Here is a 13,903-nt window from a genome sequence, read left to right as displayed (position 1 = left end):
GGAACTGGAGTTGGTCCCCAGGCTGCCCACTGCTCCCACTTTCCTTCCAAAAGTAGGATTGTATGTGACAAATAAAGATTCTTTCAAAAATCCCCGGAGAGCCGGATCTCCCGGAGTTTGTTCTGCCAACCTGCTGATTTTCTACATTACAATCTTGTTCTTCGTCTGCTGCTGTTGAGTAGAAATGTGTTTCCTGTTGCTCAGTCATTTCAGACTGTCAGACTCTGTTAGAGCTGCAGTAAATATCTGAACATGACATCACGCTGTCAGGTGTCAACAGGAGGACGAGAAATACATAAAACAGATGAACTGGAGTAAAACGGCGGGGTAACTCCAGCACTTTGCCTTTTTTTTTTGCTCTGAAAGAATTGAAGGTTTTGAAAGTGCCAGCATGTAGTCTGAACTTACATGGCCAGTCCATTACTGAGCTACAGCATCTTTAATAGGAACACTGATTGACTGGTAGATATGTGTCGTACTACAACAGGAGACACTAAATTTGGGCTATAAAAGCTACACAGGTGTTCCATTATGCATTGGAGCGCTGATCCTCCACCTCTGACAGGATACCTGTGGTGAGCGCTAATTCTGGTTGTGTAGCCTGAGGCTCCGTCATGATGTCTGCAACACTGAACCAGAGTCTGGCAGGATTCTTCGGCCTCGTTCAGCTCCGCGCTCGCTGATGAATGACGGGGAACTCCTCCCGTCTGTAGAGGATAAATGCTAAGTTGCGAGTCGACCTTGTGCCAAAGTTAATGGGGTTTGGCTGCTGCCGTTAGCTGCCACTGCTGCTTGAGCTGGACTGTCAGGCTGAGGCAACAAATGAAACCTGACAATGTAAAACAGAAGCAAATAAATTAATAATATTATTATTGATATTATTAATAATATTGTTAATAATAATGATAAATGAGGAGTTGTCTAATATTGTTTTTTGAAAATATTGAATAGAACCTTAAACCCACAAAGGTTTGCTGCTTCAGTTAAGGCAGAAAGTAAATGTGGCTGGTTGTTAAATCAAAACAAAATGTTTTAGTTATATCATCAAATAGCAAAGAAAATAAAATTCAAATGCAGATTATCTTTTCTTGTGTTGTGAGATCAGAGAGCAACCTGATGACACTCACCGGCTAAAATATACTAAATTTAATTAATCTTAAATTTTGGCCAGATGGTTTTTGATGCTATTAAAGCTGAAAGTCTAAAACAACGGAGGCTTTATTAGTCAACAGAATACTGTGTTTGTGTCGTGCAGTGGCCCTGCCGATGGTGAACGACCTGGAGTTGTTTGATATCACTCACAGTACCATGATGGTCCGCTGGAAGATGGCCGCCGGGGCTACTGGGTACATGATCCTGTACGCCCCGCTGACCGAGGGAGACCCCGCAGACGAGAAGGAGGTGAGGAGCTGTGTGTGTGTGTGTGTGTGTGTGTGTGCACGTGTGTGTGTGCAGGGAAAAGACAGCTACAGGATTTTAGGAGGTAGACTGAATAACAGAAACACATTTACAGCAGTACACTGCTGTGATTCAGGTTGCTGAGTATCTGCGCTGTAGGATCCCACTGCTTCCATGAAACACAGTTTTGTATCTTACTGCACTGAATTTAACACATCAACACATGATACACAGTTTCTGCTGTTATTTCCTCTTTCGATTACTTATTTCGTCGATGATATAGTTACTTTGCAGATTCAAGTTATTCATAGAGTGGTGTCTACAGACAGTGTGAAGACACTGCATCAGAACCAAAATAGTGCATTTTTAAATGTAACTGGCAACAACAAACACTGATACCAATAATCAGAAATGCTGAATATCTGCCTCAGCAGCAATATTAAGGCACCACAGTGGGCTGATTCTTGGTTGAACAGTTTAATAAATAGTCCTTGCTGAGTGTCTGTCTTTGTTAATTGCAGAACTTGACCTTGTGAACACCTGTCTTCACTTTTCTTCCATTTGTTACCTGCAGTTTGTTAGTTTTTGTCTTCAGCCTGAACTTTGTCAACCACCTGAAGTTGATGCAATGTTTGTCAGAGCCAGTTCAGACTGCTAATTAGCATTCACCTGAATAAAACTGACCTGCAGAGATGTCTTTGTAATGGTAATTTAGTTGTCAAAAGTCTGCTTTCATGTGGTGTTTGTTATTTTTCCCTACGTTCTGTATATCGAGCACAGCATCCTTAGTTTAAAATGCTCAGTGAAGGAGATAACACAGAGGTGAGAGGAAATGAGGGAAGAGTCAAAAACAGAGAAAGACATAATGTAATTGGTAATCATCAGAAGTCTAAATGATCTGTCAGCTGAGAGGAAACATTTCCATCTGCTGTTCCTGATGACATTTTTGAAAGCACCATGAAAAATCTAACAATAACGGAGGAAACTAGTTGAGCCACAGCTAGTTTCTCAAACACACAACAAACCCTGAGCAAACTTTTAGTTTCCCTGTAGTGCAAGAAGAACTAGGGGAAAAACAGTCCACTACACTCACAGTCCTTTGGAAAAACTGTTAAATGATCAATGAAAAAAGGTAAAGCACAAAGCAAAGACAAAACGACTAGACTAGACAACTGTATGCAGACACAAACATCAACAAGTAAGAAAACATCAAAACCAAACTGCAAATAAAGATTAAAACATGCAGGTCGGCGACAGGTAAAATCAGCAGCTAAAGAAGATGAGACAGACGAGGAGAAGAGGTGTGAAGGGCACAGCCAGCCGTCTGTATCCCTCTCTTTCCCAATGGACCTCATTACGTCTACTGTCACATTCCCCTCCAGGCAGAAAGCAATAAAAAACAATTTAGGGAGGATTTCAGAATCCGGATGGATGCTTTCCAGTGGTGCGGATAAGCCTGGCTCTGAGGCACTACTGTCAGAGTTCGGGCTTGGCTGGCTCGCACTCGTATGGCTTTCACTCGCGGGCCATGTGGGGACTCGTCTGGGCCAAAGCCAGAGTCAAATCCAGTCCAGTTTGACTGAGAAAATCGCTTTCATCCGCACTGGTTCAGAGGAAAACTCTTTACTTAGTAACAGTGGGCTTCAGTACAGATTGATCCCAGGGGAGAGAGAACACACATAACGAAAGATATAACAGCTATAGGGAGACGTCACGTCAGTGTTTTGACTAAATTGGGCTTTGAAGACCAGTGTCCCTGAAACTGATTGTTTTCCTGCCAACAACAACAAAAGTGTTGAGGATTCAGAGTGTGTGACAGAATGAGGAGCGATCACATCATTTCAGTGTTGTATTGAGCTCTATTCAAAAAGTTCAAACTTTTCTCTCAAGGTAAATGAAGTTCTCAGTAGTCAGTTTCACTTGTGATGTTTGTCTCAGTAGATTCTGTCATTCGTTAAGGAGAAACATGTAATTAAAGAAGACTGATTTAAGTTTCTTAGCCTATCACTGGACTCCCTAAAAACTCAATATTTCTCCTGGGGACGGCACCTTATGTCCTTATGTGCATTCCTGTCGGCTCACATTCAGTGTGTTGTGTTTTCATTGTGATTACTGGTTAAATGTAACCAAACTGCAACTGAGTAGTGGAAAGTGGCCCAAACAAAAGTCAGTTGTATCTTCCAAGCTCTAACTCTAACCAGACACTCAGTCAGTTGTTATATAACTGATGCTATAGCATCTACACTCAATTCTTGAGGAGCCGCCATTGTTGTTTTCAGACAGTCGCTTCTCTTGTTGGTCGTCACACTTTAACCATACCTGCAGCTGCCTGTAGCTCCTCATCAGACCTGAACGGTCTGAACCACTGTGGTTTGGACACAAGTGCATAACTTGAAGCCCTGTAAGATGAATTTATGAGAACATTATTATTACAAAAGATTACATCACACACTACAGTGAAATTCTTAGTTTGATCTTTTTTTAGCCCGATGACATTTTTACAGACTCCACCCATGTTCATTGGCTCACAGACGCTGAGGAGATGAGCTCCTTTCGACATTTTTCGATACTTGATAGTATCGTTCAGTCAGTGCCATAATTGTGTTTACATGATGTATTTAATAATAATTTGATTTATATTCAATCTACAATACTGTAATTAAGGAACATGAATGGCTTCCTGTCGGGAGCATATTTTGTTATCAGTACTAAGATCTCTGTTTGCACTTTTGCATCAGATATGAAGTGACTTTGGCAGAACATCTTATTTCTCACAGGCTCCAAAATACAAACGATTTATTAAACGGATGAGCCGACAGATGGACAAACATTTGTCAGGGCCTCCACTCTGCCAGATTTATTTATTTTTCAGCATCCGTTTTGTCTTTGGCAGGAGGTGAAGGATGGTTTAGTTCAAGGTGGGAGTAGTGTGTTAGCAGCTGTAGAGTTCAGCGATCCTGCTGAGAACACAGAACCAACCTCTGACTCAGCTTTATGTCACAGCTGAACATGAGGCACATAGTTTTGAGGAGTCTGATGGATCCCACCTGCACAGCCACATTCAGAAGTCATCTTATGTAATAACAGCTTGGTGATCTGCTTGTTTGGACAGGACTGTGGATGATAGAAGAGCAGATATGCAGAGAGGTAGATGATATGAAAGATGTGGGCAAGATAAGATGGTGGTGAGAGAGATAAGGACACACTGAATCCTCTTTCTGCTGAAGGCACATACCTTCATGCTGTGGGTTTGTGTGTGTGTGTGTGTGTGCAGGTGAAGGTGGCGGACTCGGTGAACGAGGTGGAGCTAGAGAGGCTGACTCCGGCCACAGAGTACACAGTGACGGTGTACGCCATGTATGGAGAGGAGGCCAGCGACCCCATGACCAGCCAGCAGACCACATGTGAGTCTCACACACACATACACACACACACAAGTTAATTAACTGTGAATCCATCAAGAAAATCATCCACCCATTCCCGAAAACCTCTGAGTGCTAAATTAATTCCCTCAATTTACCAAAGAGGCAGCAGGAAGTGAAGTTACAGATGTTGTGGCTGATCGGGACAGTTTCTCAACAGCAGCCGTGTCACAATACTTTGTAATAAACATTGTGGTGAGCAGCTCCAGAGACGGATCTGTCCTCTAGTTTGTGCTTTTAGTCCACACACAGCGAAGTCTAAGTTCTGTCAACACGTATCTTGGACCTGATACAGATTTCGAGCTGATTTTGGACTGAGATCATGGATATATTTCAGTTTTTGGCTGTTAAACACAATCTTGTGTTATCTTAACATCACTTGTGTTTGTTGTAGCAGATCATATCATGATAAATATGTGATTATAATGTGGACACCATCCAGCTCATAAAAAAACATTGAGCTTCAAATGAAGTCTCTGATCTAAGTGTATAAGTTATTTTAGAAAATAATTCATTTTGAAGCTACAAATGATTCATTGAAGGAATCAGTTATCACAGATGTTTCTTTCTGCTCTCTGTAATCTGCTCACAAACAGCATTTCAGTGTCTTGTTTGTCTCTCAGTTTCCTTGACATTCTTTTTGATGTTTTCTTTAATTATGTAAATCTTTGAAGTGAAATAAGCATTCGAGGAGAAATGAGAGTGTTTTCTTTTCTCGCTTCACCTGCATTGAATTAAAATTAATTGCTAACAAGGGCTGGGACTTGATAAGATTTCCTTGATACTGAAGGCGTTATTGATTCTGCTCTTCGGCCTGATTGTTTATCAATTTCCTGACTGATTCCTGATCACTTTCCTGTGCGAAAGAAACTGTTTTATTATCTCTGTAGCCTGAGAGCCAGCTGTCTGTCTGTCATCATCTGAAATGGATGAAATGAGAGAATATTTATACAGCAAAAATCTGCCTACCCTGCCGCATGGTGCCAACGTTTTTGTAACAGGATATTTACTTTCGTTGTCAAAGCTGCTGAGTTGGGAAGCAGTTGCGAAGCAAATACAAGGTATGCCTGGAATTTAAGGCCATGTAGCGTAGAAAGATGTTTGAGCACATTGCAGCTGTTCAAACTCTGACTTTAATCATCATCTTACAGATTTTACAAACAGCACTGTTGTCATGGTTGTTTGTGAAATGGAGCTACACTCTGAGATGACTCTTGTTGCAACAGGCAGAAAAACACCAGTATCAATAAAAGGAATAGATAAACTCAGAAGCATGTGATTCTGATATATCAGACTATTTGGAACTGGTTCTTGATTCCCAGCCCTACAGAGAACATGTTTTATAACAAAGACAACATCTCTGGGTACCTTCTGGCAAAACAGGCATCTGTAGTTTCCGTTCCCCGTCTCTCTCGGTTGCTTATACAAGCCTGTGGACGATTTGTGGAGTTGTTTAAAGCTGCTGGACTGTGGATTTCAACAGTCCAAAGGATGTGACTTTATTCACGTTTTCCAGTGCCTCTCTCTGAGAGCAACAGCAGCTAACGTTATTTTAGAAACGGAGACCACTAACATAAACTAACAACTGGCTTCCAGGACAACACCGTTGTTCCACAGGGCCCCTTTAAAAAAAGACAGACAAGGACCCTCGTTTGTACAGCATGATGCATTAACCTAACCCCAAGCTTTTCCATCATACCTAGTTGTTCAACCCTAACCTAATCCTAATCCTACATTTGAACCTAAAACAAGTCTTAACCCTCGAACAGTCCTTTCAAAAAGTGATGACCAGACAAAATGCTCTCACTTTCCAAAAATGTCCTCACTGTCCAAGTGTATGACTTTGAAATTCAGTCCTCACAAAGATAGGAGTTGAAGAGCACACACACTCTCAGTCACACAGTAAATATAAGTATGTGAAACCATCAATGAGCTTTTACTAACTGTTGATGAAATTCAATTTCATTAAATTCCTGACAGATTTTACGACCGTCGGCGCTCAGGCTGCTGCCGTTCTTGTCATATTTCATTTTCCACCCAACATTTACATTTACTCACAGCTGTGTGATGTTCTTTAAGAAGGAAACCTCACATCTCCCCAAAGATATGGATGTTTATGTATGAGAGGCACTTGTTTTTAGGAATCTTAAAGTGACGTTAAGGCCGTTTCTAAAGATCTAGAGTATCACGGGACTCAGTGAACAAGCAGGGGAGAGGAAGCAGCTCTTCACTCAAAACACTGCAGCGGCTAATTTCTCTGATTAGTTCTCACTCTGCTTCAAGTTGTTGTAATCAGTCAAATCAGCTGCTGCTGACTTTTCATTTGCAAAGTGTTTGCTTGCAGTTACGTGGCTTTTCCAGGGCAGCTGCAGCATGTTCGAGTCACGTCCCGGCACGTTTCTGCTGGCAACCAGCGATGCCAAAAATCACTGCATGGCGCCGGCTTCCAGCTTCCCCTCGCAGTGCTATTTCTTCCACCTCACTTTCATTTTTAAGAGTTTTGTAGCCTTGAGTGTTCCACCCACCACCTCCCACCCCCCTGCCTACCCCAAATCACAGCCATGCTCACTAATTAACTTTTTATGAAGTCTCCTTTAAGGTCTGTGGCTTGCGGCTTTAAGCCAGGGCATGTTTATGTCTTTATGATGCGTGTTAGGCTCTGAATGCAGGTCGGATAAGGACGCTGGCGGCTGTTGGAGGGAGACCGTAGTTGTTGTGGGGGATGGATGAAATAACTCCTTCATTCATACAAGCAGGGCTTCATGTCTCCATCCACCCATCCGGAGATGAATGCACGCATCCAGTCAGTCAGTCATTTATTATGTTCAGTGATCATTTCTCCTTATGTGTTTTTAATCATTCATTCAAAAAGTGCAAGCAAATACCCACATTAATTACCCCTGACTAAGTCATATCTGTTTTTGTTTTCGTTGAATAGTTGCTACCGTGCAGTGATCTCTGGAGTGAAGATTTGCATCATCATTGTACTTTTGGAAAACTAAATTCATGAAGTTTATATTTGCAGTTTCCTGTCCTGCACTAATTATCAGCCTGTGGTCACAATTTCCCTCCTTTCTCGTTTTCTGCTTCAGCACATGACGCATCTGGACGCGTGGCAGATGAGTTTTCACTCAGAGTGTTTGTTCATAATCATTCAGAGCTCGTCTCTCTGCCTCCAGAAGTCCCTCGTCCCTCATTTCATGCAGTTATTTCAGTTTTTTCTTTCATTAAGACAAAATGAGTTTAATGATCACTACAGTGAAAAGAGACCACTGCAGCTGCAAGAACAAGGACCTTAATTTAAAAAATGAAGCATGATGGTGAATAAACATAATGAAGACCTCATAACGGCTGTGATGATGTCAGCCAGTCTTACCGAGTTTTTCCACTTTTCTCAGTTAAATAATCAACATTTTTCATTTCACTTCATTATTCAGTCTTCAGTCTAGTTTTTTTTTCTTACTTTGCAGTAGCAGATGTCACTTAACTTATTGTTTGTCATGTCAATCAAGAAAATGTGGAAATCTGTTGTCAGCTCTGTGACTGGCTTGTTACGTTTTTTTTAACTGGGCAAACAACAGGGAGTGAACACAAACACAACATAACAAGTCCTGATTTTTCTTAAAAGATAAATATAACATGGCTTGTGTTCTGTGTGTGAAGCACAATAACATCTCAGTTTATTCACTTCTGGAGGAGGTGAGACTATGTGGGCACTACAGCGGTGCATGTGTCAGGAGAGGAGAACGAAAAACACAGCTAGTACTGGAGGATCAGTACTACAAAAAATGAGTACTGAATCTCTTTCACATATTCAGTATCGATATTTTTCAATATTTCGATATTTTTGACTACACTAATCCAGATAGATTTTTTACAATCGCATCCAAACAACATTTGGAAGTGGTTTGAAATGCTAATTCAAATCTGATTTCTACAGAGCCAGATACTAGGAATCAGATTTCAAAGCGACACACGACGGCGACATCAAATCCGGAGAGGTGGAAGTTCACTCATGTAGCTGGACAGAGTCCAGGCCGCTACGAGTAGAGCAGGAGGAAGACAACAGGGACAACAGCAGTCAATGGAGTCGGCTGAAATAAACTATCTGCTCTGCACCTTGACCAGTTATTGATTGGAGAGCGAGATAATTGATCATTTCGTCGCAAGCATTATTGACGCCTGCATTGTTACCATAGCAACCCAAAAAGTCAGATCACTTTCAAATAACAGTGCGGACACTCCGTCTTTCAGATCTGATTCGATAAACAATCCGCATTTGCCTGCTGAACATGTCCTTAAACACTCCTCCTGACCTTTGGCCTGACATCTCTGTGAGTGGGACGTTTAATGTTGAGGATTTTTTATTTTTTATATGGACACATACATTTGGAAACTTTATAGACTTACCTAAGTCTAAACTTTATAATTTCCTGCACTCCTCATTTCTATGCTGACCCTGGTGAGACCTCCAGTAAAAGTGGAGCCCGGCTCTCCCTCCCTCACTCCCTCCCCCTCTGCTGCTTTGTCTTTATTCTGACCCACGGTATAATTGAGGTGAAGCAATGGTGGGCGCTATCAGGGTTTTTTCTTTTAAAAAAAGAAAACAGCGTAAAAGTTTCCGAGCCTCTGAGAATAAATCAGATCCCCTGGTTGAATTAAAAAAGCTTTTTAGACCTTTGCAGTACCTCCGGGGGAGAGAGACAGAGAGAATAAATGAAAGAGGAAGAGGAAGTTGAAGCAGGGTGAGTGATGCAGTGAGGCTCTGTTCAATGTATAATTAAAATATTGGAGTCCAATTACTCTTTTTAATGACCACACGAGTTTGTGTGTGAAATCACTTACCAGATCTCAACTCCACTGACCTTTGACCCTGATACTTACAGCTCTGTGGCAGCTGGTGTTTCTGTTCTCATTGAGGCTTGGCCATGTTTTTGTGTTTACAGTCATGTCCCAGATGTTATCAACAGGCTGTATAGTTTGTTACAGTGGTGTATTTGATTATAGTCAGGACTCATAATTTCCATTTTTACTTTCCCAAACACAGAGTGTCCTGTGTTCAGTTTACCATCGCCACATTTCAGGATTTCCACATCTTCAGTTTTTAAATGTGTGTTAACGTTTCTGCCTTATCTCCTCTCTCCTCAGTACCGCTGACGCCAGCGAGGAACCTGCGTTTCTCAGATGTGGACCACAGCTCCGCTCGACTCAGCTGGGACGCCAGCTCCAAGAAGGTCAACGGCTACCGCATCATGTATGTCAAGACAAACGGAGTCCAGACCACTGAGGTGAGAGGATCCAGCAGTTCTCCGCCACTTTTCACAGCTCTGTTGTACTTCTGCTGAATGAGGAGAAGTTCATCAGTGTTCAAAAGCAAACTGTCAAAGTCTCCACAGCCTGTTGTACACCTCCAGGGTTTCTGAATCATGTCTGTAAAAATCCGCATGAGTTTTTGTTCACTGTGACCCAAACTTCTGAACACGATCATGGCTGCACAATTTGGCACAAACACAGGGTGTATGCGGGGTCTTCAAAAGTATTTAAAAAGTCTTAAATGCCATCTTCCAAGGTATTACATTGTACAGCTTGTTTTCAATATGTTTGTTTATCCAGATAGTTTGCCTGAATTTAGTCATTGCGTGACCATGAGTTGTTACCAGACATTTCCCCTTTTAACTCCTCATATAGTATAATTGAATAGATATCTGAGGCTCTTAGAGGTAAAACTCCAAGTAAAAAGCCAAGATTAGACCAAAGTTCTGGAAAAATAATACAAATTTGATTAGCAGACCTTTTTTTTCCTTTTTTCTACCCCGTTAATAATCTCAGCACCCCTCAGATTTATCCACTAGGTTGGGAACCACTGGATGAAACTACCTAATAGTATATAAAGTAATTACAGCTACAAAAGAATTGATGCAATATTAATAATCTAATAATAAATGATCTGATAATACATTGGTCAAAGGGCCAATTTTCTACAGAACGAGTTTTACTTTTGATACTTTTCGCTGATGATACTGTATTTTTACTTAAGTAGGATTTTGAATGCAGGACTTTCACCTGTTGTGAAGTAATTTTACATTGTTGTATTGCTACTTTGACGTGAGTAAAGGATTTTGATACTTCTTCCACCACTGGGTATTTGTGAGGGAGTTCCTACATGGCACGACCCTCCTGAAGCTCACCAAAGTTTAATAGATTTTCTTTTTTTGTTTTGTCAGTTGTTTTGTTTATTGGTCAAATACTGGCTTCTAATGGTTTCTCTTCCAAAAACCTTACATTGGGTTAGCTCATTCTCTTGTGCTTCGTTTCCACCCCGCCTGTTTGAATTATGTTGTTACTGATGAGGAGTTACCACATACAAAGACTGTTAAGATGTGCTATCTTACATCAATTAAATATGTGTTGCTTGTTCCTCTGTCTAAAGGTGGATGTTGGCCGTGTGACAACCTGGTTGCTTAGAAACCTGACCTCCCTGACGGAGTACACCGTGGGCGTCTTCGCCATCTACGATGAGGGACAAGCTGAGGCTGTGACTGACAGCTTCACCACAAGTACAAACTGATATTTTTAGTCATAATATTAGTAGCAATCAGGTATCACAGGTAAAAAACATCAGCTGTTCAGTCAATTGTTACTCTAAACAAAAGTGTGTGTGTGTGTGTGTGTGTGTGTGTGTGTGTGTGTGTGTGTGTGTGTGTGTGTGTGTGTGTGTGTGTGTGTGTGTGTGTGTGTGCAGAGACCGTCCCAGACCCGCTGGATCTGAGGAGCAGTGACATCTCAACAGACAGCTTCAGGGTGTCATGGCAACACGCGGCCTCTGATGTGGTGCTGTACCGACTCACCTGGACGCCCACCGATGGAGGAGACAGTGACGAGGTGTGTTTGTGTACATAGCCAACTTTTGTGGACACATTTCAGACTCAAAACCAGTTACTTAAAGAAAGCTGGTTAGATTGGGGACAAAAGATGTGTCGAAAAAAAAAAAGTATAAACATTGTTTCTTCCAGTAGAAGGTTCAGATACTTATACTTGTGTAAGCTACATCTGCCGTGTTTTTACTGCTGTATTTTCTGCGCTTATCAGGATTTTTAAATATATCAGTTTATGAAAATGCAATACACAACATGTAAAAGTTGATTTAACTTGAATGGCATTAGCTGAAGCTTTGCAGCAGAAAACCAGAATATTTCCTGACTGTTAATCTGTCTGTCTGTTATCCCTTTATTGATCACCTTCTTGTTACACCTGTCCGGGTCGCAGTGGCACAAGGCTAAGCTCAACTAAATAAACTCCTTTTGGCTGCTCGTATCAGCTATCACATTCTGTTGTTCACTGCCCTAAAGAGAGGTTTGAAGTGTAGGTGTTCTGCTGAATTGAGAGCTTCTCCCTCAGCCACAGTTTTCTCTACAGTGTCTGCCCTCATAGGTGAACAAGATCCTCTGAGATACTTGAACTCCTTCACTCATAACGTGGAGAGAGCAATCTACTGTTTTCCAGTCGAGAGCCATCGCCTCAGACTTAATACACCGGATATGATTTGATGTAGTGACCGATGATTTTCTTCTTTCATTCTTATTTAATCTACTTCAACACAAATGTCACGAAGAGCACAGACCTCACAACTGTAGCAGCACAGTCATGTGTTACTGTGTGCTGTCCCTCTCTTTTATCTCTTTCACTACTAAAATCAGACATTCCACATTTTATCTCACTTGAGAAACTTCATTCAGATTATTTGATTAAGATACAAAATGAAACTGAGATGAATTTAAAAAGATAAAAGTTAACCCTCTCCTCCGTCTCTCTCTCTCTGTCACACTAATGAGTCTCTCTCTGGGAGATTATCTGGGAGATAATCCCAAAACAAGACACGCTATCAGTCTCTTCACCTCAGGTCCTGTCATTTATCTGCCGCCTTCTTTTTGTGTTTTGATCTTTCCGTGTTGTTATGCACTGATCTAACATTACATATAAAGGTGTGTTTTGCTGCAAAGAAAATACAGTAAAACTTAAATCCAATGCTTTATGCTGTGATGTAGACAAAGTTTTTACGTTCTGATTTTCCATCTCTTTGACTTTTTAATCGTCTGTATCTGCTGCACATCTGCTCGTCTAACACAAAGTCTTCATTGGTCTGTCTCAGGTACTGGTGGACGGACACATTAACACCTACCTGATAAAAGGACTCAGCCCAGCGTCAGAATACGAAGTCTTGCTTGCTGCGATCTACAGTAACGAGGCCGAGAGTGACGAATTAATCCTTGTAGAGTCCACAAGTAAGTCACCACTTCTGAATAAAATCTGGTCTTTCAGCTGCCCTCATGTTTCTGAAAAATGCACAAATGTCTTCAGAGTAATTACTGATTTCTTTGTGCTTTGGCTGCTATGCCAACTGTTGTGTTTATCACTGAGCTAATCTGTAGTCTAAAGCTTTATTAAATATCTTTAAGTTGTATTGAAAAGCAGATGAACTAAACAGATTTGTTTAATTTCCAGTTAAAAGAACAACCACAGTCGCTACGACAACCACCACCACAGAAGGTAAATGCTCATTCCAGCTGCCGCGAATTTTGTTTCTTTCTTTCTTTTCTCATGTTCGACCTTGCCCATCATCCTTGATGTCCCCCTGCTCTCCCTCCTCGAACTGTCTGCTGTGTGTTTGTGTGTGGAATACATTAAATATCACTTTTAAGGCTGTTTCAGAGCAAATATTCATGATGAGATGAAACCGTTGCAAGGAAAAGTTGCAGCCGTGTGATCTGTGCCATAGCTGGCTTTAAAACAAAAGGCACGCCACCTGTTTCAACAGCCAATCAGTGTCTTGTAATGAAGTGAGCTGGTCAAGTCAGTTACAAGCTGTCAGCTGTGAAAGTGGCAGAGTTTTGGACGGAGGAAACTTGAGGATCACCTCAAGAAGAAAATGATTGAGAAACTGACAACCTATGTGCTCGTCTTTTCCTTTGCTTTGCTTTCATTCACCCACTCAAACTCAGTAGAAATGCTCTTATGCTCATTTATATTTTAAGATGCTTCAGAAGAGTAGTTTGAATGGAAGTACGAGAGTCAATGCTATGGAG

At 41.3% G+C, this 13,903-nt stretch overlaps 1 protein-coding gene across 5 annotated transcripts in view; it reads left to right on the top strand.

The window, feature by feature from the left end:
* col14a1b (collagen, type XIV, alpha 1b) overlaps positions 1-13,903 on the top strand; it is a 166,030-nt gene that overhangs the window by 57,567 nt on the left and 94,560 nt on the right. For all 5 annotated transcript variants that reach the window (XM_084379990.1, XM_084379993.1, XM_084379989.1 and 2 more), the window contains 7 exons: positions 1,256-1,401; positions 4,673-4,802; positions 9,969-10,108; positions 11,251-11,377; positions 11,563-11,702; positions 12,970-13,102; positions 13,323-13,367. In XM_084379990.1, coding sequence (XP_084236116.1) covers positions 1,256-1,401; positions 4,673-4,802; positions 9,969-10,108; positions 11,251-11,377; positions 11,563-11,702; positions 12,970-13,102; positions 13,323-13,367 — 861 coding nt within the window. The remainder of the gene's footprint in view (positions 1-1,255; positions 1,402-4,672; positions 4,803-9,968; positions 10,109-11,250; positions 11,378-11,562; positions 11,703-12,969; positions 13,103-13,322; positions 13,368-13,903) is intronic.

This window comes from Pagrus pagrus (assembly GCF_965226575.1).
Source record: "Pagrus pagrus genome assembly, chromosome: 17".
NCBI classification, from domain to species: Eukaryota; Metazoa; Chordata; class Actinopteri; order Spariformes; family Sparidae; genus Pagrus; species Pagrus pagrus.
The sequence above is the reverse complement of the archived record's forward strand: the minus strand, read 5'-3'. Positions and strand labels throughout refer to the sequence as shown.